The sequence below is a fragment of the Juglans microcarpa x Juglans regia genome, chromosome 2S (assembly GCF_004785595.1).
Source record: "Juglans microcarpa x Juglans regia isolate MS1-56 chromosome 2S, Jm3101_v1.0, whole genome shotgun sequence".
In the NCBI taxonomy this organism is placed as follows: Eukaryota; Viridiplantae; Streptophyta; class Magnoliopsida; order Fagales; family Juglandaceae; genus Juglans; species Juglans microcarpa x Juglans regia.
In genome coordinates, this window is record NC_054597.1 from 6,857,701 (window position 1) to 6,885,205 (window position 27,505).

Genomic DNA, 27,505 nt, shown 5'->3' on the forward strand with positions numbered 1-27,505 from the left:
ATGTTGATGGTCTTATTTGTTTTCAAAATTAAGTATTAAAAGAAGTATATATTACTTAAAACAAAATTAAGTATTAAGTATTCAAATTTAAGTTATAAAAAATTATACTCTATTTACTGAAAAATTAGAATCTCTTTCAAATTGTTATATTACTTATAGATATTATTAATAAAAATAATATTAATATTTGTTTTACATCTCAAAATTTCAATAAAATTTCATTGTTTAATATTCAAATATTATTTTTATTTTTAAATTAAAATGTCATATACTTAATGTTCGGGCTACCAAATATATTGAGTGGTGCCTGACATAGAGTATAATTAAGAGTAATGTTACATATAATTATAGAGTATACAAATATCGTATAATTATTTTTAAAAAAAGTAAGTTTTACTATTAAAAAATTAATTTTTTTTATATAGATAGATCATATATTTATTTATTTTTTTAAAAATAATTACACCATATTTTTACACTCACTTTTTTTTTATAATTAATGTGCCAGGAGTGGCATGGCGATCATGCACAAGATGTAGACAAACAAACCAACCTTCCAAATAAACATATCTCAGTCAACTTTTTAACCCATGAAAAGGCAATTTTATGTTCCATCAATCCCCATCTGGTAGTCAATGACTCAATACCTTTTTTATAATAATCAAAACCAAAGTTGTCCGAATATATATATATATATATATATATATATATAGTAGCAGTCAATATCATGTTCTTCAAAACTATGTCACGCAATTTAATAACCAGATTGATATGACTGCCAATAAGTCATTATATTCTATACTTTGTTTTAAGTTTTAACGGAAAATGCTAGGCACCGATGAATTAGACCATCCAAATCGATCGATACTAGTTTCTTTTTTTTTTTTTTTTAAAAGAAAAAAAAATCTTAATAGTTAAGGAAATGTTTATTAGTGAATTAGTATTTTTCTAAAAAAGAATTACGCATTCTACTGATGTGATTGATCAAAACAATTATTTATATTTAAAAAAAATAATACAATCAATCACATTATTGAAATATACAAAAAATATGTAAAAGTAACTGTACATAAAAATTTTGTTAAAAAATGTGGAAAAAAAAAAAAAGACTTTTACTCTCATTAGTACCTTTTATGGGGATTGGTAGGATGACCTTGTTTCAACTAATGTTATATACGTGCCCAATGCCATGTTTGTATCATAATTTATTAAATACATGTTATGGTTATTTAATATCAACCAAGACAACGAGGCTATGCTCCACTTGTTAAAATCAATGCATTAATATAGGGCTCCGTTTTTTTTTTCACAAAAAAAAAAAAAAAAAAAGGACTCATTATAACACTAATATCAAGATTGACATGCTCAATTATAACACTAATTTCAAACCCAATGAAGATTTCTTGAAAAAAAAAAAGGGTTAAAATCTGTTTATCTCCTTGTGCTCTTAATCAATAGGACTCATTATTATTCTAATTTATATGATTGGTCTTGATGAAGTGTTAAATTCATCAGTTTTGATTGCTTTTGAAGTTATCATAATGAGATTTTTCAGTGGAAAGAATATTATTAAATATATGAGCCAATAAATAAAATGGATGTGTATTTTTTTTTTTTAAACTTTATGCATTGTTACATTTTTTTATTTTCTTTATTTTTTTTTTTTTTGAGGAAAATAAGATTCTTGCCACAACAAAATCATGTATTTACATATCGATCTATATCATAAGTAGCAAATTTTCCTTTTATGTAGTTTTCTGTAGCAAATGAATAGTGTAAGAAGAGAAAGAAATATGCATTCAAACAACCAAAAAAAAAAAAAAAGAGGAAACCGTTGTGTCATCAAATCTAAAACGTAAAATAAGAAACAGAAATAATAAAAATTGTCCACAATTTTACTAATAATGCTACATTTTACTAGAAATAAAAATAAAATCTAATCATTTATTCATTTCAACGTATCCTATTTATTCTTTTATGTGGCGAATGTTAATTAAAAAATGATAGCACACAATCTTTTTTTTAATTTATTTTAAATAAGAGGTGTTTTGATAAAATAACTTATAAAAGTATTATTATTTTATAAAAATATTCTCATTTTAAACATAATTATATAAAAAATTATGCACGCGGCTTATCTTTATCTTAACAAAAATCTCATTTGTAAGCAAAATTCTTTATTAATTTAAGAGAAATGATATTTATAGTTTAAAAATATACAAATTTTGAGTATTTTCTTTTAAAAATAATAGATAAATTCTCTTTTATAGTCTTAAAAAGACGGTATCTATCCTTACTTTTAGTTTAAATATAAATAACAATTATGCAATGAAGGTAAAATAAAGTCACGGGCATAGTTTCTGTGCTATCAATAATATATGGCTTTACAGATGTTGAAAGGCTGCTGATCGACCACAATACAAATTATATAGAGTGATGCTACTCAACCTCGTATGCCGCCTAGTGTAATATATATTAATTTAAAAATATTTAAATATTTTTTTAAAAAAATATCAATACACTATTAATCATTTCCTTAATTATTAAAAAAAAATTAAATATATAAACAGTACTACTCACATATTTTTGTTGAAAGGCTGTTGATCGACCGCGATACAAATTCTATAGAGGGGTGCTACCCGGCCTTCTCTATGTGCCCACTTGTATGCTGCCTAGTGTAAAATATACTTTTTTTTTCTTTTTTATTTTAAATATTTTTTAAATATTTTTTTTAAAAAATATCAATATATTAATAATCACTTCTTTAATTATTAAGAAAAAAATTAAATATATAAACAATCAAAATGAGAAGGCATACTAGCGTAATTCAATTATATAATATCTATAAAATCATACTTTTACCTTCCTATTTGTTGCCCCTTTCGTAACATGATCAATAAACTAAATAGTTGTCATTTTCATCCTAATCTAAATTATAATTTAGAATAATACTACATACAATCGTAAAGTATGAAACTGTCGTGTAACCGCTTTGAAAAAGAGTGGGGTTTACTATTAATTTTTTTTTATATGGGTCCCGAGTGCAGCACTTAGACACTCCACTACTGTAAATATATTTTCTCTATAATTTATTTTCATTGAATTTCAAAGGTTAGCTGTATAAAAAGAATTAATTGAGGAGGCATGATTTTAAAGATCGAGTCTTAAAAGAAGGGAAGAAATTATAAAATGAGTTGTAGTTTGAGAATAAAAGGTGACAACTTTATTTTTTGTAATCATATTATAAATTATGATGTCCTATGTTAATTTATATTTGGAGTTAAAAATATGTATTTTAGCTTGTAAAATATCTTCATTTGGACCTTAATTTTCATTGTGCTGCTTATAATATTAACATATGACATCATACTTTAGTACATGATCTAACTATATATGTTTATTAATTTTGGGAGGAATTGAAGGTTGGTCCCATTGTGGGACTGTGAGGAGAGTGAAGATATGAAAAATAGTCAAGCCAATCAATGGGGTATTTTAATATTATTTTGTTTTTTAATTGCATTCATGACTTAAATTATAAAATGCTTTGCACCTAATCTTCTTTTGATTATTAATTATAATAAATTAGAGATATAGAAAAAGACAAAATGTTATAGAGAAAAACAAAAATTCAAAGGATTCCGATCTTTTCATATTATAAATTATTTAATATATATTAACAAAAGAAGACATAATTATACATAGAAGTTAAATGACTCATTCTTATTTATTATTCTACTGTGTATCATAAGTCAAAACTATGTGTTTCCTAAGGTCATCGCTAGTGTGTCTCAAGACATAGGCCCTAAAACCATCTTTGATAAAATATGGTCTCCAAAAATAAATTATTCTAATGAAATTTTTAAGGATTAAAATCTTTTTTTTTTTTTTCTGAGAAATATTTTAACCACAAAGAGATCTCATAAAAATAAATTTATAAACTAATGTGGTTTAATGTGGCACATTAGATTATAAAACTATTTTTATTATAAAATAGATCTAATATATAATATGAAGTCATGTTAATTTATAGATTTATTTTTATGAAATTTCTGTAACTTCAGTACTTTTTTTAAAGGATGGAATGATTGATCTTAATAAATTTCTCTTTCTTTATAGTTATTGAGGGAGATAAGTGTAATAATTAAATGGAAAATGATTTACATAATATTTTTCGCAACACTTTGCACAACTATATTTTAAATGAGAAGTATTTTTGTAAAATATTTATAAAAATAACATTATTTTATAAAAATATTATTATTTTATTATATTATTGTGTAATGTATTATGTATATATCATTACTCATAATTTGATAATTTTATTATAAAATATCTAATATTTAAAACAGGATAATTAAAATGGTAATGTAAAGAGAATGTGTGAGAAAAATGCCAGTTTCACTCAAAGAAAATAAGAGGGGCAACACCGGATCATTCTTTCCCCAAGGGACAGACAGTTTCTTGTTCATGTTCGTATTCGCATTGGTCAGGGATACCACTTTTTCCTCACTTCAGGTTCCCAACGCAAAGATGCTCTATTTTACCGGGAACCTCAGCCAACCACATATCGTCTCTCCTACGCACACCTAATATCACACCGGACACAGAGGGAGAGACTGAGAGAGAGAGAGAGAGAGGGAGAGAGAGAGAGAGTAAAGACGACGACGTTCTTCTGGCTGGTAGCAGATGAGCTTCACCGGAGACCTTCCCTCCAGTGAGTCAGAAGATGCCGACGGTGGCCGCACGGTCCTGGTTGGGGTGAAGTTGGACGCTCCAAGCCGTGAATTGCTGACGTGGGCTCTGGTCAAGGTGGCCCATCCCGGTGACCACGTCATTGCCCTTCACGTCCTAAATACTCTAACCGGTAACTCTCCCTCTCTCTATCTGTCTCTCTCTGCGATTTTTCTTGGGTTTGATTGGATTGGATTTTAATTTGTGGGGTTTTTCTTATGATGGTTGTTTCGGTTGTAGAAGGCACGTCGTCACTTGTCTCGCTCGTGAAGACGTTTGATTCTGTGCTCTCTGTATATCAAGGCTTCTGCAACTTAAAGCAGGTCCCATTCCGCTCTCACACTGCTAAATTTTTATACTCATTTTGTGTCCACTCTTTCCAATCCGTGTTTGGTTGCCGAGAGAACGCAGGACAATAGGTCTTCTCTGTAAACAAATAGATACCTTTTTTTCATATTATTTGAATCTTGGATTTTTATTTAGTGGAGTTGACAATGCTTAATTGCGTCGAATGCGCAGGTTGATCTGAAGTTGAAGGTCTGTAGAGGCTCAAAGGTCCGGAAAGTGCTTGTCAAGGAAGCGCAATCGTGCGGTGAGGCTACGGTGGTTCTGGGAACTTCTAAAACACATCGCACATTCCGGTCATCGGCCTCCGTTGCTAAGTACTGTGCCAGAAAATTGTCCAAATATTTCTCCGTTTTCGCCGTTGACAATGGCAAAGTTTTGTTCCAGAGAGTGGCAACTTCTACCAATTCCAATAAACCGCGAGGTCGTAATTTACAAATTTACATGTATTTTGAGCCAAGACTAATGTTCTTGTACTTTCCGTTTCAAGTTATTCCAAAGGAATTGCTTCCTATGTTTAGTTTAGTTTTCTTCCTGTCGAAGTAGTAATTTACGAAGAACTAGAGAAATGCAGATGAACTAAATGATTCGAATGATGGTTGCAGAACGAGCGAATTTCGTTGGTGGTCACTGTTTGGAAAAATCCAGCTCGGTTTGCTCAAGTTGTGCACCTGATGCCGGATTGCCGGAGAATTGTGGAACCCAATCTACGCAAGAGTTATCTGGAGATGGTGACGAGGACAATTCGTTGGCTTTGGTACCATATAGATCATCTGAGGCCAATATAGATTCTGGTTACGTTGTGATTCAAGACTCAACGGAGTTGAAATCCAGGTGGTCAACTCTTCGACGGGTGTTTCTACCCAAGCGGCATTATGTGGAGAAATCTGTGAAAAGGACTTCTGTTCTTCGTTGGTTGTTGAGATTACCAAGCTGTCATTCTTCAGCTGTGGTGTATCCTGATCAGAGGAGGAGTAATTCTGATCAGGATGATGATTATTGTTCCTCGCTTGATGAAGAGACTGGGGCGATCGTGCCATTCAGATCTGCTGCTGTGTGTCCTCCTCTTTCCCCTTTCAATGGCTTCGGTTGTCTTCCTAACGAATTACTTGGTTTGCATGAGAAATACTCATCCAGCTGCAGGTTGTTTACCTACCAGGAACTCTTGTGGGCAACCTCTAATTTCATTCCCGGTTAGTATGCTTTCCTTTTTTTTATTGATGTGGTTTCAAGTTTCCGTCAAATTGTTGAGTTTCTCTGATAAAGTCTGATTTTTTATTTTCAGAGAATATGGTTGGTAAGGGTGGTAGTAGTCATGTTTACAAAGGGTGTCTTTCTGATGGCAAGGAGTTGGCAGTTAAAATGTTGAAGCCATCTCAAGATGTGCTAAAAGAGTTCGTTCAAGAAATTGAGATCATCACGACTTTACATCATAAGAACATAATCTCTCTTTTTGGGTTCTGTTTTGAGGACAATAATTTGCTATTGGTCTATGATTTTCTTTCAAGAGGAAGCCTAGAAGAAAATCTCTATGGTAAACCATTCGTTGAGTTCATCTGCTTGGAACAAGAGAAATTATTGTGCTATTCTCCCTATACATACATACATTCATATATATATATATATATATATATATAAACACACACGCACTATCCTTTTTAACACATGCTCTCTGATTAAGGTAACAAGAAGGGTGGAAAAGCGTTTGGTTGGCAAGAGAGATACAATGTGGCTATGGGTGTTGCCGAGGCATTGGACTTTTTACACAACGGCTGTGTGGAACCTGTGATCCACAGGGACGTGAAATCCTCAAACATCCTTCTTTCTGTGGATTTTGAGGCACAGGTACTTTTAAGTCTGTACCTGACAATCTTTCGGGGACATTATATGAATCTTTCTCGGCTCATTTTCTTTCATCGTGCCTCCTCAGCTCTCAGATTTTGGACTTGCTAGTTGGTCTTTGGCTACGTGCAATATTGCTTGCACTGACGTTGCAGGAACCTTTGGGTGTGTAATCTATTCTCCAGTTCCTGTTTCTCTTATTTTATATATACTGCCAACACTCACTTTTGTGGCAGTTACTTAGCTCCAGAATATTTCATGCATGGAAAAGTGAGTGACAAAATTGATGTTTATGCATTTGGCGTCGTACTTCTTGAGCTTCTTTCGGGTAGAAAGCCTATTGACAGTACACATCCAAGGGGCCAGGAGAGCCTTGTAATGTGGGTAAGTTCTTCCCTAATTGAAAAACTTCGTTTTATAGAGTATATGCCGTTAATTGTAATTTGCATTTAGAGGTCTATTTTTTAAACAAGCTTATGTAAAATTTTACTTTGCCCTTTAGTTCTAAAATTACCTCTTAATTCATGTTAAATGATGTGGAATCCAGGCAAAGCCGATTTTGGACAGTGGGAAAGTTTCCCAATTGCTAGATCCAAGCTTGGGAAGCGACTATGACCATGATCAGATTGAGAGGATGGCATTGGCTGCAACCCTTTGCATTAGACGCGAGCCTAGATTACGGCCTCAGATAAGCCTTGTAAGTTTTTTCAAGACTGCAATTTCCCATTCCTACCAGTATTTTCATATTTAAATGCTCTGAATCTTTCTATTTAATCATCAATGTTTTTTCTTCACCACAGGTTTTGAAGCTTCTTCAGGGTGATGAGGAAGTGATGAGGCTGGCAAGGCAGCAACTTTGTACTTCAGAAGTTGATGCCTTAGACGGGGAAGCATTTTCTACTAACTTCCAATCCCATCTTAATGTTGCATTGCTAGACATAGAGGATGAGTTGCTTTCTATTGGTAGCAGTGAGCAGAGCGTTTCATTAGATGACTATCTGCAAGCGAGATAGGGGCAGTCGTCAAGCTTTGACTAAGCTTATCAGCAGAGGAATGCAACCATGCAAGCAGCATTGTCCTTTTTGTTTTCTTTTTACCCCTTTGTATATGCTGTAGTGTTATGCATATCCAATATTTAGTTCAGTAAGACTGGGTCTTGGTAGAGGAGGAGGCTGTTTGCCCCCCATCTGGACTTTGCAGTTATGTCCCAGTCTTTGTTTCTTAGGTTGCTTTTGTATTGAAACTTTTGGGTCTGTCTAATTGGATGGAGTATCCGCTATTCTGTTAAAATAACATGCGCGTGATAATAGTCATTGTCTTCGTTTAAGATGGTAAGAATTAGCAAAGGCTTGGCCTGATTGACATAACTCTCAACTTTTAAAAGAGAGATCTAGAGTTCGAAATTTCCCTCTCCCTCCTCTCAAAAAAAAAAGATGAACATTAGCCAAAGGCCTGGCTTGGTTGACATAAACTTCAGTCTCTAAAAGAGAAATTTGGAGTTCGAAACTCCCCTCCTCAAAAAAAAAAAAAAAAAAAAAAAAGATGGTGAACATTAGATGAACATTAACAGTCACGCTCTTCCCATAATAGGATCTCATTAAATGAAACGGAAAGTATTAATTTAGTGCAAAACATGGGCTTTTCTGTCAGAATTTCCTTGAGGTTTTTTAATATGAACTTCTCATTGCATCTGACTGCTGTTTTTCTATTTCGAATTCAACACACTTATAGACAAGGAAGATAAGGCTTTCCGCAGCAAGGCACTGCAGGCTTTTCTGTTTTGTCTATTATATCCATGTGTTTACTGTTTCTTCACGGATTACTTTTTGGATGTTTCTTTTTCATTGATGTTCCTCCACCAAAGTGGATACTCAGGAACTCTTTATTCATTGCGTATGCTTTTCCACCTCACCTAATAATCTCCTTTTAGGATTCTTTCCCTACGAATAGTGTTTTGGGGGTTGAAGGCCAAATACTCAAAGGTGGCCGGCCATGTTGACATGATAATCCGTCATAAATGGTCCTGATTTTGCGAAACAACCAATTTATTACCTTATCTCGTATTTTCCCATCAGGATTTTACGCACAAAGTAAAGGTGTGGGACTCAGTATCAATCATTCTTTAAGTTTTAACTACAAATTCAGTTCTTCGACAAATACTTGGAGTTTGGGATATGATGTATCCAATAACTGCAAGTTAAGTTAACCATACGTAAAAACATACATATTTATATATAGATCATCTTTAACTGTAGCTTGACATATTCCAATGAGAGGATTACTGTGTATCTCGTCAACAACTATGGGCTCTAATGTCTTAGAAAAGTAGAAGAATGAAATAATGGCCCGTTTGGAACTTGAATTGAGTTCAATCTAATTTTAAATTGAGTCTTACATCCAAACATCCAACTTTTAAATTACTAAATTTATTTCAACTCAAAACTTCTTTACACGTGGAACTTATAACTTTTTTCAACTCAACACATTTTTACACACAAAACTCAACCTTTTTTCAACTTTTCATACATCTGAACTCATCTTAGGTGGACCCTACTAAACTAACTCTACCATCTCAACTCACTATTATTCATAAAGAACTCAACTTAACTCAACATCCAAATGGAACCTGACTTTTAGTTCTATCAACCTCGTGTTCAACAGAAGACCAAAAAGTCTACGAATGTTTTACAAAGATGGCCTCACGAGTAGGGGTGAGTTCAGTCCAGTCTGGTCCAGTCCCGAGGGGTTTTTCGGACCGAACCGGACTTATTCGGTCTAGAGTTTTCCCAACCTGGACCAGATCGAACAGCTTAAGGACCAGTCCCATTTGGAACGGTCCAGTCTAGTCGGTCTGTTCGGTCCAACCTTCTTTTTTTATTAAATCGATTAATAAAAAAAATTATTTAAAATACTAAATTAAAATTATTAAGTGACTTATTAAATGAAAATTACATAATAAATTGTACAATTATTAATATATACCATTATTATATATTATAGTTATACATTAAAGAATATAATAATACATTGATCTAAATATATATATATATATATATATAGTTATAGACTTAGTACCAATACTATACTAATAACTATACTAGTAGTATTACTAATATACTATATGTTAGTGATAAATTGGTAATACACTACTAATACTATCTTAAATAATACTCTATGTAGTTATAGTGATTTAACTAACATATTAAGTTAAATATACTAATACTATTATAAATTTATACATGTACTATAATTTATACTATAACTCTTATAATATGTTAATATATACTAGTACTATATATTATAGTTATACATTAAAGATTATAATACTTATGGAATATTGTGATATATTAATAATTAATTATATAAATAAAATATAAATAATAAAATATATTTATATTTTTTTTAATTTTCATTCAGTCCGGTCCGAGATAAAAAACCTGGGGACCGAACCAATTCAATCCAATTCAGTCCAAAAATGGCTGATCCAATTGGTTCCTCCAGTCCGAATCGACCCAATCTCATCCCTACTCAAGAATCAATTGGTAGAGTCAAATTTAAACAATTCATCAGTTTCATATCAAACAACATTTGTGGTATGATCAAAACTATACAAATAGTTGTCATTCACAAGGTCATGACAAACACATTGCAATATTGAAGGAGTAATATTGTATGCAGTCGTGAAGTGCGCAAGTGTCGTACAATTGTTTTGAAAAAGAGTGAGATCTACTATTAAATTTTTTTTTCTGTATGGGCACCATATATATTCAATTTTTTGAAGTGATTGCGCGACGCTTGCACACTCACAACTACAACTATCATTTCTCATATTGAAGCCAAAAAAAAAAAAAAAAAACTCTTTAACAGCATTCAATTCAACACTTGGAGGCTGTAAATCATGTGCACATATGGTCAATGGATAGTGACCTCTTCATTGTGCAAGTATTCCGCATACAAAACATAAGCTTTGATCTCACTCGATCCCACAAAATACCATACGACTACTTCCTTTCAGAAGTTTCCATTTAATTATGATCTATACATTCAAAACTGCTTGAAATTCCCCACTTAAATCATCCAAATCGATAACTTTGTTTTCAGTTCTTTCTGCTTCACTAATTTTATAGAGCTCTGATTTTAGTTCAGCAATCTGCTTCCGTAACTTTTCTCCCTTATCTGGTAACCTGTCAACCATGGCCTAAAAAACAAAAGAGAATAACCAAATAGTTGTTGACCCAACAGTAAAAGGAAAACATAAAAGAAAAATCTGAGCAAATTACTTCTAATCAAGAATATATCGTATCATTCAAAAAAGACAACCTTTTATAGTTTAATATGACCCCTAACTAAATTCAAAAGGCCCACAATGTTTGTTGGATAGCTATGGTCAAGATTTGTCAGTTAAGTTCTCGGCCGTGTTACCTCTTTTTCCCTTATAAGTAGTTCTCAATTGTTACTTAGAGGGAGCTTGTATCTGTATTCAGCTCAGTAGTAAGTTTGGCCAGTTCAACCTTAATTCCAAATCATTGACCTAAGAGTTTTGCAAAAATTTAACTTTTAAATGTAAAAATAATAAAGGTTAGTATTCTAGGGCCATGAATAAAAACTTAAGAGTGAAAGGACGAGATAACTCCAAATATTTAGCATTGTTAGTAATCCTAAACTAACCCTCTTTACATGAACAGCTTGCAAGCTTCAAGCTTCCCTGGAAGCAGAATTACCTCTGACTGAAGCATTTATCAACCAATTAGGTTAGTTTGGCAGGCTTCTAAAGTTTCAAAATACCAGAAGCTCCAGCTGCCTTTAAAAACTATGTTGGACTACTTAGGTACCCAATAATGATTAAAAAAATATGAAGCTGCTTAAAAAAATGGTGACAAGCTGAAGCACCATCTGGTTTCCGAAAAGGCTATATGTGTCAGATTCTGTTTCTTATAAGCTGAAGTAAACTCGAAAACATCCCCACCAAATGAGGCCAAAGATGTTCTAAATCTTGTGTGTGGCTTCACAAAATCATAATGATTTCCTAAGCCAGAAAGAGAAGAGATACCTTATTTGCAAGAATTTGAGATAGACGATTAATTTTGTCTTTAATTTGAAGTCCTGTTGGTTCACCCACGATGTTAGGGGAAGAACTCTTCTTATTCAAGTTTACATCCTTTGGGTTGAAAGCATACTCCGCAGCCCTGCCAAAAGGAAAGGAAAATTTTGATCACTGGCACAAATATATTCAGAAGATAAAAGACGAAATTCAATGTGAATTACATGATAGATTGTTAATGATTTTTAGAGACCATACCCATCAACAATGTGTTCATGTGAAGAACTTGATCGTGAAGATCCCACAAATGTAGGCCCTTTTCTGCTGTACCGAAAGTAGAATAAAAATACGTCAGAACGAAAGCAAATCAGAATAGACAGTCCTCCATACACTTCAATAAAACAATTTCTCTTGCAATAACTCTTTCACAATTTTTAATCTCTCTTATTTCCTCTGGAAGCAACCTGACAGACCTGCTTTTGATTACACATGCAGACCACCCAGAAAATCTATATAGGGGAACAAAAAAGGGAATGCAAAAGATCTGAAATCTAGATAACTGTAACACTGCATTAAGGATCTGAAAATGTTGATGGTTTAACATTTAAAAAGGAAGAGAACCATAACGTAAGCAATTTATCAAATTGTTTGTTGCCTGAAGTCTTCTCCTGACAAAGAATTACTGCTTGCCAGTTACAATCACTGGTGAGTGGAATACGTAAAGGAAATATAATGATAATGACGTAATAAAGAGAACTCAATTGCTGCTAGATCAAGCACTAAGGCTGAGTTCAGAGCTAATAATAAGAGAATTATTGGGGTTGAAGACAACTAAAAATGGTTCATTATAACTCCAAAGATCGCATGAGATTTTTCAAAGTGATGATCAATGTTCCTTGTAACCAAGTCCAACGAGATAGCACCAAGCATATTATGGTTGGCAAGTATTTGATTAGAAACTTTGTAGAGGCTAATTTGTACAACGTATGTGAAGATGAGAGAACTTGCACACATGTTTTGTCAAAGACAATGGCAAGCAGAGACTCCTATACAACCTTAAAACAACTGGACTTGCGTGATATCATTGCCAAATTTTGGGGGAACTGTTGAGTTTTATTGGTATTTTTCTATAATGCTGGTGTACTCATATAATTTTGATTCAAAATAATATAAATTATATATGATGTAAGAGCAGAACTTAATTTTTGTTTCCTCCTTTCTGGCTATCATTCCCTCTCTTTTACTTTTTCCTTCTCCCTTTTATTCTTCCTCCTTTCTCTAATTACTAATTTGACTTGCAAAACCCAACTATGATTCTTTTAGCACGTCATCGTATGACCATGCAATATAGGCATCCAAATGATAACAGAAAAACTTTACAGCAGTAAATCTTTATAGTAATTTTTTTTTATAGGTCTTTATAGTAATTATCTTCATCTTTGTCTTGTAATGGTCCAAAGGAAGTCACCGAAAAACTAAGCAATAAGAATTAAAAAAAGAAAGCAGGCAATCAACTAGAAGGTGACAGAAACCAAAAGGGAATCACCTAATCACTTCCTCATCTTCCTGTATAACTTGAACAGGTGCTGTCTTGGAGTAGAGCAAACTGTGGTGACTAACTCCTGCGATACCTTGAGTTTCCAAAAACCCAATGTGGGCTTTCAAATAGGCATCCCTTCAACAAACATGAGAATATTTACCCAGTTAACATATATCCAAAGTTGATCTCATGATGATTATACAAATAATCAAGCCCAACAACCACAGAATTTTCACAGTTAATGTATGTGAACAACCATGGTATGGTTTTGTGTTGCCTTCCTAAGTCTTATCAAATAAAAGGTGTCAAGAAAGACAATTATTTATAACTTCATGGAGGTTTCAGTCTCTCTTTAAAGTCTCCCACTTATGCATAGGTACCATCTTCACAATGTTTGCTTCAACCTTTTAGGCCCCAGAATTCCAATCACCCTAAGCCTTATCTTTCCACCATTGGTTTTTTCAGTCACCATCATTTGAGCATGCACACACATTGTACAAATTTCACATGTAATTGGATCCCTAGAAACTCATCAAAATCTGAAAGGAATGCCTGTGCTATGGTTACTTAACTTTGATATTGTACCCATCATTGGAAACATACCATTCAGTCAATTCTGTAGATATCACTGAAACTTTTTGAAAAATATGGGAACTAACTTGACGCAAAATTTTCAAGGGACAACTGAAATTTGGGTATATGTTCAAATAGGAAATATATACTTTATGACTCTTGTTCTTATAATTGAAACTGTCAAAAAGTAAAGTGTGTTGTTTACCTAAAATGAAATGAGACAATGCTGAAAACTTCAATCAATTTGGTTTGCACCAAAAAGCATAGTAATATCAGGAAATATAACTTGTTATAAAAACAATATTACGGGTGAAACCAACAACAAATACTAAAATTGTTATCCGACTTGCTAGTTCCTCAAGGAAATTGTATTGGGAATCAGGACATGTAAATTTTTGAGTAGAAGGATGTAACAAAAACAAACACAGGAACATTAACTTCAAAGTTTCAGCAGTACCCCCACATCCATCTGCATCTATGAGAGAGCATTGGAAGGGAAAATTCTTAATAGAACTTATTGAAGAAATTGACAGACTTGTTAGCATTCCCCTATTGCAAACACTTTCTAGATCAATAGAGTCTACAGTGTTTAGGATCCTCAACAACAAGTAAACTCAACCAGGCTGACTGAAGTGAAACTCAAACAGTTTGTTGGGTAAGAGAAAATTTCTCTATTTTTTGAGCATTCCTGCAAAAAAATTGAGATGTGTTTCATATTGCGTTTTGTGCAGGTGGGTAAGTACAACGGAAAGTTCTCTAAATAAAACTTTTCTTAGATGTGTTTGTATTGGGGTTTTTAAAAGTGTGTAGGTACAATTTGGGTCTTTATGAAAATTGTTTTTATTTTTATGTTTTTTTTAACTGGAAACTTCAGCAAATGATTAAATGTAAAATGTTTTTGAGAGGAGTTCGGTGTCCCTTTTATGGACCTCCAGTGTACTTGGATTGGGCCCTTGCACTTTGAATAAATTTACTTATCAAAAAATGTTTCTGAGGAAAAATTTTTATTTGGTGTTTAAAAGATGTTTGGATTAAAATTGAAAAAGTTTTCAAAAAATACAAAATCTTCATTAACCAAACATGCTTGCTCTTCAACATTAAACCAAGATTACAAGTTCCCTAGCATCTAAAGAAACATAAGATTTTAATTTTATGGGGCTTGATAGAAACATGACGTTTTCAGATTTATCACAAACCTAAAACGCTAATAAAAGCATACCCATGCACATAAAGACATGCATCATTAATAAAATAGCCATAATAAAAAGCAGTTTACTATAAATAATTTTAATGCCCGCAGATTCAGTAGTCCATACATTATATGTTGGCAATCATGCTCTTCATGTAACTGCTGCTGGGTAACAGAGACATCAAACCCCTGAGCTGGGATACTGAACAGCTCTCGAAGGTCCTATGAATAATGGTCATAAGTTTAGTATAAAGCATCAAATCTTATGTTGGTAAGGATCTTTAATCTTTCTAGTAAAGCGATAGTAATTTTCTTTCGAAGTGCATACCTGCTGGCTAAAGTACCGAATTTGTTCTTTGTGCTCAGTTGCAGTTTTAAACAATCCTCCTTTGAAGATCTAAACAATACATCAAGCAGTCAAATATGGAATTGCATTTAATTCATACCATTCTAAAAAGTATACTTCCAACCAATGAAAAGAAATGATACTAAGCAGATCTCATGTCAAATTATTGCAGTTACTGTGAATCATGGAAGTTTTTTCAAGACATATTCAGACCTAAATTATCATAACTATTTCCTTTAAGCAGCTTCATATGAGTTCGAGAAATTCCCAGGCAGCACAATCTTTCCCTATCTGCAGCAATGTATTGAACCCTCCAGCAAACAAGAAGTACCAATGGTGCATCATTATCATATATTGCCTCCATACAGGTCATATAGAATATATAGGGGAAATACATTTCACCTGCTTTCTATATATCTTTTCCTCAACAGTTCCACAGGTCATTAATCTGTATACAATGACATCCTTCTTTTGCCCTATTCGATATGCACGGTCAACACTTTGGTTATCCGTACTGCAAAAAAGAAAAACAAAAACAGAAAGTTATCTGCAGGTTAACAAACCTTGATCCACAGGTGAGTCCATTAGCTTCCCTGGGAAGCTCAAAACTTAGCAAAAACAGTAATTCAAGACCTTTAAAAACTAGAGCAAGAAAGATAAGCAAAATATGGATAATTACAAAACCATATAATTTATACGTTACTACAGGCAACAGAGGAATTGAATATTTCAGGTAAAAAACCTGCTTAGTGAAGTGAAAGAGACAACAAAAGAGTGTCCAATTCCATAACTTGAGCAGGATAAATAAGTGAAACAGACAAAAAAATATCCAGAAATGCAAGACAAAATAAAGAAACAAATGGCAGAAAGCATATTCATAATATTACAGCACTCTTGCTGGAATATCCTCTGCAGGATACAAATAACCACTCCAGAAAAATGTTCCTTGAAGTTCTTAGCTCTCAGAATTACAAACCTTCCTGCACTACCCCAACAACTACATAATTGATCCTCAACGACTGCCTTGACCTCTGTTTCCACAGATACTACCTCCACCTAACACCACCCCTCCCTCCCCGCCGCGCCCCCCCCCCCCCCCCCCCCCCCCCCCCCCCCCCCCCCCCCCCCCCCCCCGCGGGTGTTCTTCGCTGCACTCCTTTTTGCAATTACCAACCATACACAAGATCAAGATTAGAGACTTCAGATTAGATTAAATCCATAGGAACAAAACATATCTGCCAGCACATGCTAAGAGTGCATTGAATTGCAAGGTAACATGATAAGCAATGAAATAAGATGCATAGCAAGAATCATCTAGAAAAATTGCATTTACAGGTGCACAATGATACTGCATTATTCAAATATCAAACAAAAGAAAGCAGTAACAGAGTCATGTATGTCTGCACATGGGATAACTATTTGTTCATTTTCTTGATTATTTAAAAATGGAATAGTGTGGCAAAAATAAGAATAAGAAAAGGAAAAAAAAAAAGTAGCCCGCATGACATTTACCACAAGAGGAAATTATCTCAAGGATTTGTTAAATTCTACAAGTTTTTATTGTGTGCAGTATAAAAGTGATTTGTTTGTCATAGTCCAATCTTGGAAAAGAAAACCCAGCTTTAAAGAGCATCACCTGGGATTCCAAGCAGGATCAACTACAATCACGCGGTCTGCTCTGGTTAGCGTAAGGCCTAGACCACCAACTTGAGATGTCAAGAGAAATATGGGAGCCCCTACACCTTCTTGAAAATCCTAATAATAGATGAAGAAGAAAATCGTGAGATAATTTTAAATGAATAATTCTTACCAAGGAGATACAGAACTTACATTAACAATTTTTAGTCTGTCACCAGCTTTTGTGGTACCATCAATGCGTAGAAATTTGTACCCTTTGGATATTATTGACTCCTATGAAAACAGGTCACCAATAAGTTAACCAACGCAAAAGCCTCATATAACAGTGACTTCCAAGTCAAAAAGAGAACATGCAAGCATCAGAAAAACCAAATGGAACAAATGGTAGCTCAAGAACAAGTTGTTCATTGCAAATTGAAGAGGGGAAAACAAGCAGACATTGTACAAACATTAACTCTTACAACCTTAACTCATCATTTCATGTTCTTCCCTAAATTTTATCCATTGCTAAAAGGAACACCAAAGTTTGCCCAAATCCAAATATGCTGAATCATCATATTTTCATAATGTTCGATGGGGAAAAAGGCAATTGAAAATTCTCATTTAAATGAACAAGAACAAAGTCTCTAAACACTCGATCAATAATATTTCAACATTGTGAAAACATGCATCCCGGCTGATAGTCAGATATGGATTTCCATGGAAGACATTTACAACATTAAATCAGTGTATTACAAACTTTAAAGGACCATTCTAAGTTCTACTCAATCAAGATGTAGTTATAATATTATTTGTCCCAAGCATAATGTAGTAGAAATACACGTATGATATTTTTTTTTGATAAGTCACATATGATATTTATGATATTCAAATAGAAATCTTTCATTCTATGACTAGTATACAACCAGGGATATCAATGTATCTTAAAAAGTGTTAATCGAACTTCCCAATTGGGATATTTGAGAGCATAGACCTTAAAGTTTGATATCAAATCTAAGGATAAATTATGAGGATTGGAATCTTAGCCAAACTACGACACCTTAACAAGATACCTTCAGAGTTGTCTCCAGTGTCAAAACATGTTTTGCCAAATAACCATAATAACCATGTACAGATTGACATAAATACACACAAAGACACACACGCACACAACAGAGAATATTGAGTCAATCTAAACTGACAGAAATAATAGGCTATTGAATTAATCAAAAGGCATGTGATGATCAAAACCGACAGATAATTTTTTATTTCCTTTTTTCTCTTGCTCTGTGTGTAGCTCAAGATATATTCTCTCTGGCTCAGATTGAAGTAAATATCCAACACATGGTAATTAACATATATCTAGCGATGCAAGCAGGGTAAAACCTAGCATACATTGCAATTTCAAGATTATACAATTATATTGTGTATGAATGCAGATTTGTGCCTCCAAATTGATGAAATAAATCATAGAGATAGAAAACATGGAGAAGAGGAATTTCACACCAAAACATGTAATTTCAAATATTGCTTTTCAAGAACTTTTAAGTAAAAGTAAGGTGGGAGTCTTTACAACTGAGGTTTTTTATTTTATTCCATTGCATGATTCACACCTACACACCCACCATTGTCATCCACTCCAAGTAAGTGGGCTTTGGTTTTTACCTTCTGTATAAAAATGCCCCGTCTTTAAGAAACTTGATATAATAATAAGGACAACAGTATTCAGTATTCACATAACAATTCAGGTTAATGCATCAAGAATATACATTTTCACTAAAATAATACAGTAATAAACATATGAACATATAAACAAAACAGTATTGAGCATTTCAGACTTATTTTAAAAGGAAATCAGAGTTAAGACTAACCTGAATAAGATTAAGCATCTTACGAGTTTGAGAAAAGATAAGAACACTATGCCCCTCGGGTATCAAGTTATCCTGTGATAAAGAATTGAATAATTTATATTGAGCGATCGACTTAAACGTACAGCGCATTAACTATTAATGTGCAGCATCCCTCACCAATAAAGACAATATAAAGACTATTTTGCACGAGACATTATCATGGTTCTCTTCCAAGTCCTTGGTCTCAGCAACATCAGCAATGTGCATGGCCAACTTCTCAGCCATGTTGACATCCTCTGGTTTTAAGATCGACTCCATCCCTTCCAGTACATCTTCAGCAGCTCTCTTTGTCAAGAGAAGTGGATGATCACATATTTTTTTCAGAATCTGTTTCAAATGAATATATTTGATTATTATCTTGTCAAAAAAATAACAACCTAAACATCAATTTTCTAATTTGGTGGTGTTAAAGGGCAGGATAGCTTGGACAGGCACTAATTCCGCATCTGTACATCAACTCAAGAGGTAAGGGCATAGAGTAGAAAAAAAAGATGCAAGGCTTGAACAAGAAGACATTGAAAAATAGGAAATTCATAATAATGCCTACTGACCCTAGTCTTCCAAACCTTTGGCAACATTTATATAGGTCTTACACATGAAATATTAAATACAGCATTTGGGTCCTGGATGCTGAGAATACTTATTTTGACAAAGTGAGTCTTTCTGCCAAAAAACTTGACGAGATTTTTTCCTCTTGAACAAGATGTGGTGATCTTAAAAAATGGGATTGAAAAAGAAGAGGAAATAAGGGCACTTTCAGTGGAAAGCGACTTGCTGCCAAATTAAATTTAGTCATCTGTAACAGTTTTGATATCTGGATAAGTTGACCCAACTCTGATGTTGCATGACTTACAACAATCAGTGATGCTGATATTGAAAATGTAATCCATGGAAACAAAATTAAATGAAATTAAAAGGCTGAAGCCAAAATAGTCCATTAGCGTATGTGCATCAAAATAAGACATTTTTATGAACACAAGAATTTAAGAATTTTTTTCACTTATCTTCCAACTAGAAAGTTTCATGGTCCTGAACCCAGTTTGATCAGTCTCAAAATCCATTGCCACTATGGGGTCAAGGCCTAAATTTTTATTTCAGTGATCCTGACTGCATTTTATCAGTGCTATGATCCAATGTATTCAATCATTGAAGCTATTGTGCCCCAGCATAGTCGGAATTTTCCAACATCAAGAAGGAAGTCACATGACGAGCTAATGCATCAAAATCAAATCATAGCTACCTAAAAAGTTAATTCCAAAAAAGATTATTGTTTCTATTTTCACTCGATTATCCTGCACCTTTTTCATTTTTGTTCTACAGTATAATCGGCTGTCAAGAACGTAAAGGAGATAGAATTCAGCATCCAATACTTCATTGTTTTGTACAATAATGCGAGATGTAAAACTCAGGAATAGTCTGAACCCTTGAGAATCAGTCATGATTATCAAAGCTAGCAAAATATAACACGCCCAACCCCACCTCCCCATCCCCCAAATATCAAAAACAAAAACAGAAGAGACTCAATGCAAGCATGGAAGAAGCTAACTCATGTCATTATACAAAGAGATCAGATACTCTTTTCGTGCAGTAAAAAAAACCAAAATACATACCAAGATAAGTTCCGGGTCTTTTATGCGTCATTGAAACCTCACTCAGTGCATTTTAAGGAGCACATTCGGAATTGTTTCCAAATTCGTGTTACTGCCACTTAGTAATGAATTGTAACTAAGGTAATTTTTTATTTTAATCATACATATTGACGACTAAGAGATCAACATTCATCTCAAAGCAAAGACAGAACAATAAACTGTAGTTTCAGACTTTGAATAATCCCACATTTTCAACAGAGCTAGAGAAAAATGGATCATCACCAGATATAAAAAAATCTAATTACTCAACAAAAAGAAAACAGCAGGAGCAAAAGGATCGTAAAAAGTACCGTAAGTGCAGCCAGTGGCGAGCCATCAAAAGCTGAAAGAACCAGCTCACTCTTCAAAAAGGCTTCATAAAGTTGTCTCTACACCATATAAGTGAAAACAATGAGTCAGCTTAACAACTTAAGTGAAACCACAATGGGAGATGAACTGAACTGTAGACTGAAAAAATGAGGATCAGACCTGGCAACTGGTTAATCTTAGCCACACGATAACCTCATTCTTCTTAGAAAGTTTGGTGGTTGTTTTGGCATTATCTTCACTAAATACCTCGCTCTTCAAGCGACGCAAAAAATAAGGTTGAATACGTTCTCTTAGGTCCTGTTAAAAAAAAAAAGCATCAACAGCCTATCATTGCCCTAGTCACACATTTAAGAAACAAAGTAAATGGTTACCGGTGAGAAAGCAATTAAAAAGAAGATACAAATACAAGAGCTTATGAGAAACAAGGTGCGTATGCATAGGGCGCTTAGAATATAAAGTATACCACAACTATCAAAGACAGGAAATGACATTGATACATTTTTTTCCCTTTCTTTTCAAATCGATACATAAAATAGCTTCCAATATGTGATCCCATCACTAGCCATTCTTGGCTATACTGTAATGCATTACTTCAAGACCTCACAGGAAACCTCAACATGACTCATATGTTAAATCAAAAACTAAGTAAATTTCAAGGTGTAAAACTTCTCAACTTTCATATACAGATAGAATATGGCCATTTTACCAAGTTTCACAAATGAAAATTTCAAGAAACTGCAAATACTTAATTCTGAAGTTCATACCTGTTGCTACAGGCAGTAGAGACTTAAAACCTTTGTCAAACTATTATATAAGTCTAGGAATTTTCTAGGTATAACTTCACAGTTCATCAATAGGCTAATGCAAAATGTATAGTCAACATTGTTATAATAAGAGAAATCCAAAAGCAATAAAACAAAAATCCGGTTGGTTCTTATAGGATGACCTTATAGAAACCACAGTAGTGTCTTTCATGTATACTACATGTGTCCTTGGGTTGTGCCACTGCACTTATTAATAAAAACCTTCTTACTTGTCAGGAAAAAAAACAGAAACAGTAGAAGTATAAACAAAGTCACTCATTGCTTCTAATGTCAGTGTGTTCTCCTTCATCCTACCTGTAAGTTTGATAGAAAAACTTGCTTTAATGATGCAACAAAGTCAACCCGCTTTCGTTAGAAGTTAGAACAGCTTCCATTGAGAGCTCTGCACCCGTCCTTTTTTATTTTATTTTTGGTTTAGGAACCCTTTTTTTCTTTATTTGCTTTTGGGAAAAGGTACGTCTGGAGCTATAACACATAAGAATGATTCTTCCTTACTAAATGTTTCGAAGGTTCCCAGGAAGGAAATTTTGGGGAAGAGATCACAAGAATTTCCATTTCTGGTAACATTATTTCATAGCATCATATTAATCAGTAATTAGTATCAGCCACAGCTATTTTATTTTACTGTTACATGAAAACTAGGAACCGTTCACATGCATGATTTTTTAAACATCAGTAGAGTCCAATTTCACTGGATAGAGGGGACCAAAAGAACAATAGACAAAGATATCCAAACCGATATGGTGTCTATCATAATGCGGTAAAAATCCATTCAAGTGAACACGAAGAGAACAATTTTATAGGTTTTTTTTTTTTTTTTTCTTTTTTTGGATATTCAAAAGAATGTTGAACTTAAGACCTCCATAACCCTGTCTACCAGAAGCAATGGCCCAAGAAGCACAGAGAATGTTATAACCACTGAACATATCATTACCTTTGCAACTGCTGAACCAATACGCTTTTCCCTATCAGAAGCCTTTTTTTCATTTCCACGTAGAATTGCATGCTCATATTTTTCCTTGAACCTGAGAAACTCCAATATTTCATGCCACAAGAAGCACAAATTTATCAACAAAGATTGTAACAAGAGGTTATTACCATTGCTTGTCACCCAGTAGTTCAGGACAACAAAAGTTGAATAACGCCCACAGTTCCTATTTCAACAAAAATAAAAATAACTAGATAAGATCACATCTAAATTTGATGGAAATGTCCTATAATAACATTGAGATAATGGATTATATTTACAGAAAGAAACCAAAATATTACACTATGAATGGCTTACAAGATACCTTCAGATTATTTTGTAGTGGTGTGCCGCTGATAATAATACGATGAGCACTTGGTATCTCAAGCAAACTTTTAGCTCTCTGTGTACTAGGATTCTTTACAAGATGTCCCTGGACTTGTAAATAGGTTAATCAGATAAAGCAATGTCCACAGGTCAAATGGAAGCAACTCTTGTACAAATGCAATGGTAAAATGAGAAGTTAGGAAGGCATAAAGTTATGAGTATAAAAAGTAATTATAGGATTGGCAATGGAGCAGAACAGGATCGGTCTGCACAGTGAGAAAAAATTTTGATAGGTAAAAAGAAATTTATTAAACCCCATAATTTGGCATAGCCCAAGTATACAGGGAGTATTCAAGAGAAAACACCTAATTACAACTTAAGAACTAGAAAAGGCAACATAGAAATCATGAAAACAGATCCCATCCAATACAATAGCCGATGCCCAAAGTAATAACGTATGGAAGAAAAATTCTCTAATCCCTCCCAATGCGCGTTCTCTATCTTTGAAACAAACAGTCATTCCTCTCATTTGAAAGACACCAAAAGAATAAGTCCCTGCTTGGCCTCACTCAAAACATGCAAAATAAAGCAATAAAAATTTTCTCAAATTTCCAAATGTATAATTCTTAATAGACTTGAAGACCTCTGGAGCAAATTAACTTATTAGTTATTTCTACCAAGTTCCTCTAAAATCCACACAGCCAATTCAAATCTCTCCCTGCAATCACTTATAGCATACTGCGACTCAAGGTACTCATAAAAGGTTTTCACGTTGGGTTAAAGAAATTTAAATAGCCACATATGCATATTTTTCTATAAAAGATTTTTTTTTTATAATTAATAAGAGTTTTTTTTATAATTATCTGTACTGATATTTTTCTATAAAAGATACTAGTTAGAAACATATAAACATGTACATGCAGTTATATATATATATATATATATATATATCAGTACAGATAATAAATAAGTACAGATAAAGTAGAGAGGAGGGAGGGGGTATAAAATAAAATGCCTAAGAGCACATTGATCATGCATTCTAACAAATTTACAGTCCCTACAAATAGAAATCATGGGAAAACAATAATATCCTATAGTTGGAAACAGCTAGAAGTAACTAAATACCTCATCAAGTAACATATAATCCCAAGTAACACTATCTTCACCTCCCTCGTCATCATAGTAGTCCCCCCTCAAAGATTTTGAGTTGTTCCGTACAATATCATAAGTTGTGAGAAGAACACCTCCATCCTGCAAGAAGACAACAAATGCAAGAAAGTTTAGAATCTTATCAAGTTAACCATCAATTAGCAAATCAATAGGAGAGCACCAGAATCCCATGGCACAGAGTAAACATTTTGTGGAAGGTGTGACAGATCTTGAATTTCCTAGTTAAGTATTTATTTTAAATCTGACTTAGGAAGGCTATGTGAATCAATTAGCATACTCCTGAATTACGTGAATTAATCCAACCTCCAAGTTTCAAGTTCAATCTGAAGCACAATAAGAGTTGCATGCTTAGCATCTATTTTGCCAGTGAATGTCTTATATTCCAAAGCAGACATTATAGGTGTTAAAAGTACATCTAATACCTGAAGTATATACTGGAGCTCATACTGTCGAGCTTTTGGACAAGTCCCGTAGTACCTACACAGAAGAAAAAGTTGATGATTGCAATACTTTTACCATTATCAAAAATAAATAAATGGTTTCATCATATGAAAGAATACAAGGAAATGTTGAAATGATAAAAGACAAGCAGCCTTACTCTCTTATTTTCTGAGAGAGACCCACAGCTGATAATTCTTTGATCCAATGGGGGATCAGCGTTTTGGGGGCCACAACCATTGCCCTCTTAATCAAACGTGATTGAAATAATCCAGCTAAGAAGCCACAAATCTGCAAACAAAAACAAACCACCATCAAATTTTGGATAAAATAAGAGAATAAAAAGAAAAACCAGGTAAAACATATCCAATTTCATTACCTGCATTGTCTTCCCCAGACCCATGTCATCCCCTAAGATTCCACCCTTACCCTGACAATGCAGAGACCATAGCCACCTTAACCCATCACGCTGATGCGGATACAACATTTTGGCAATCTTACTAGGCAACTTGTATGTAGATTTTGGACCACTCAATTTAATAGAACCGTCCTTCTCCAAGCCATAATCATCTGTACAATCTCCCAACACATCAACACCATCTGAATCATCAGACTCATCCTTGAACTTCTCCCCATGCCCCTTCACCACATTAACCATTTTGTGACCACTCAAAACAACACAATCATCCTCTTCATCGCCATTTTCTTCAACTTTAGACACAAACGATTGTTGCACATGCACTAACTTCTTATCAATTCTTCGAGGTTGAGGATCATCTTTCATTACTCCACCATGTTTCTTCATCCCATGTACCCCATCCTCAAAACTACCATCCATATTTTTAAGCCCCTTCTCTTCAATTTCAGTTACAAAAGGATGCCCCCTGGACATTAATTCCCTACCCACACTTCCAGGTTCATATCTATATGGCTTTTCATAATTTTTCTTCACTCCATGTACGTTATCACAATTGGTAACATTTCCAAAATGACTTTGCTCCTCATGCTCTATTGCAACATTCTTAATCTCATCTCCAGCACCCTTAATTACATCCGACGAGGAGTCGGATGTGTCAGATGCAAGTGAAAAAGAAGACCCTGCACTTGCATATTCGGGCAAATCAAGTTTCTTCTCTGCACTCATTTCTTTCTCTTTCATTATATTTAAACCATCCCCAACTGGTTCAAACCTCTTTGGAAACTGATTCTTCTCAATGGACAGAAAATCAAACTTAGCGCTCAAATCGTTGAGGATATCCCTAATCTCATTTCCACCCCTATTTTCACCGACACCATCGCCCACAACTTTGAGTGGCGGCGAATCAAAATCAGTGAAATCGTTAAATCTTGGCTCATCAATCGCCACTTCATTACCACTGCCATTGCCATCTGCAGTTGAAACTTTACACAAACGCCGCCTACCTTCGATCTTAACCTTAGTGAGCTTTTCTTTCTCTGGAAACTCATCCAAAAAGAAATTTATCATACAATTCAGACAAAAAAAAAAAAATAGTTTCACAAATACATACGTACATTTAGGCATATAGATGGCTTGCAAGATTGATAGACAGAGAGAGAGGGGAGGGGAATACCGAGAGGAAAATAATCAGTGATCCCAGAAAATTGGGGAATACTCTCATCGTCGTGGCTGTTGTCGTGGACCTTCAAGGGCTTCGCTTCTCTTTCTTCTGGGATACATAAGTGCAGAATGTTAACAATTGAAATTTTTTGAAGGAAAACAAAATAAGTTATTGAGAGAGAGACAGAGATATAGAATAGTACCAAGAGGAGAATCGAAATCGGTGATCCCTGAGAATTGGGGAATATCATCATCGTCTGTGAGATACGACAGTAAAAAATTAGTTCAAACCTAACAACCAAATATTAACTTTCAAGGAAAAAAAAAGAGAGAGATTGAGAGAGAGATAGAGAGAGGTGGAAATGAGGCGGTACGGGAGGATGGTTTAGGAGGAGCGGAGAAGTCTTGAAGGAGGCGATAATGACGGTCGTTGAGGCTCAGTGGCATCTTCTTGCTCTTCTTATCCGCCATCAAAGAAATGGCTCTCTTCTTTTTCTGTGTCTCGAATCAGAGCTCATTAAAGTGTTATATAGAGAGGAAAAAAGAGAACGCTGGGTTTCCCATTTTTTCTCAAGGACTTCTCCAATCAAAGCTCCCTTTGGGACTTTCGATTGTTTCCCGCTCTGTGTCGGACATTCAATTTTGGATTGCTCGGAGACGAGGAGAGAGGTTTTTTTTTTTTTTTTTTTTTTTTTTTTTTTTTTTTTTTTTTTTTTTTATGGGTATTATATGTGTTTTATTTGTTCTGTTTTTTAAGAAAACAAATAACCGTTCAAGTTCAAACAACACTCTTGTTATTGTTCTGGAATGTTTGTGGGAAATCTCATCCATTTTTTTATATCATCTTTTCTAATGAAATATATTTATTTATTTAAAAATAAATAAAAATATTCAATCTACAATACTATTTAATATTTAGATCTGTTTAGACACAAAAATAATTTAATATCATCTCATTTTATTATTATTAGTTTTTTAAATTTTTATATAAAATATAATAAATAATTTAATTTTTTTAAATCTCAAAATAATAATAATATTAAAAAAATAATATTTTACAATTTTTCTCTAAAAATATCTAATCTCATCTCGAACCTTATAATCGTTT

The 27,505-nt window shown here is 33.7% G+C and overlaps 2 protein-coding genes across 4 annotated transcripts; one reads left to right on the forward strand and one right to left on the reverse strand.

Annotated features, from left to right (window-relative positions):
- The first annotated feature begins 4,464 nt into the window (after positions 1 to 4,464).
- Positions 4,465 to 8,245, forward strand: LOC121252596 (probable receptor-like serine/threonine-protein kinase At5g57670). Its single transcript, XM_041152317.1, has 10 exons — positions 4,465 to 4,864; positions 4,972 to 5,054; positions 5,251 to 5,500; positions 5,682 to 6,269; positions 6,362 to 6,610; positions 6,758 to 6,921; positions 7,007 to 7,083; positions 7,155 to 7,302; positions 7,466 to 7,615; positions 7,719 to 8,245. The coding sequence occupies exons 1-10, from the start codon at positions 4,687 to 4,689 to the stop codon at positions 7,929 to 7,931; spliced, it is 2,100 nt and encodes a 699-aa protein (XP_041008251.1). The 5' UTR covers positions 4,465 to 4,686; the 3' UTR covers positions 7,932 to 8,245.
- A 2,680-nt stretch (positions 8,246 to 10,925) lies between these two features.
- Positions 10,926 to 26,996, reverse strand: LOC121253222 (protein CHROMATIN REMODELING 24). Of its 3 annotated transcripts, none has more exons than XM_041153199.1 (23): positions 26,772 to 26,996; positions 26,601 to 26,654; positions 26,411 to 26,503; positions 25,198 to 26,273; positions 24,979 to 25,109; positions 24,803 to 24,857; positions 24,336 to 24,461; positions 23,209 to 23,316; positions 23,015 to 23,070; positions 22,851 to 22,941; positions 21,252 to 21,389; positions 21,074 to 21,151; positions 19,252 to 19,461; positions 19,096 to 19,167; positions 17,438 to 17,518; positions 17,244 to 17,362; positions 16,010 to 16,121; positions 15,590 to 15,658; positions 15,389 to 15,483; positions 13,506 to 13,634; positions 12,218 to 12,283; positions 11,969 to 12,104; positions 10,926 to 11,116 (listed from the first exon to the last, which is right to left on the reverse strand). In XM_041153199.1, the coding sequence occupies exons 1-23, from the start codon at positions 26,866 to 26,868 to the stop codon at positions 10,955 to 10,957; spliced, it is 3,354 nt and encodes a 1,117-aa protein (XP_041009133.1). In that variant the 5' UTR covers positions 26,869 to 26,996; the 3' UTR covers positions 10,926 to 10,954. The 3 variants fall into 3 exon arrangements, with proteins under 3 accessions (XP_041009133.1, XP_041009132.1, XP_041009131.1); XM_041153198.1 differs by having other exon boundaries at positions 12,218 to 12,280; positions 26,411 to 26,506; positions 26,772 to 26,995; XM_041153197.1 differs by having other exon boundaries at positions 26,411 to 26,506; positions 26,772 to 26,995.
- Between the last annotated feature and the right edge of the window lie 509 nt (positions 26,997 to 27,505).

Excerpts from the sequence above, each read along its gene's own strand:
- LOC121253222 (XM_041153197.1), bottom strand. The coding sequence starts at position 26,868 with ATGGCGGATAAGAAGAGCAAGAAGATGCCACTGAGCCTCAACGACCGT. Across the intron at positions 23,071-23,208 it reads CACTACAAAATAATCTGAAG|GAACTGTGGGCGTTATTCAA; the intron begins GTATCTTGTAAG and ends TTGTTGAAATAG. Across the intron at positions 12,105-12,217 it reads CATGAACACATTGTTGATGG|GGCTGCGGAGTATGCTTTCA; the intron begins GTATGGTCTCTA and ends TCCTTTTGGCAG.
- LOC121252596 (XM_041152317.1), top strand. The coding sequence starts at position 4,687 with ATGAGCTTCACCGGAGACCTTCCCTCCAGTGAGTCAGAAGATGCCGAC. Across the intron at positions 6,270-6,361 it reads AACCTCTAATTTCATTCCCG|AGAATATGGTTGGTAAGGGT; the intron begins GTTAGTATGCTT and ends TTTTATTTTCAG. Across the intron at positions 7,303-7,465 it reads AGGAGAGCCTTGTAATGTGG|GCAAAGCCGATTTTGGACAG; the intron begins GTAAGTTCTTCC and ends TGTGGAATCCAG.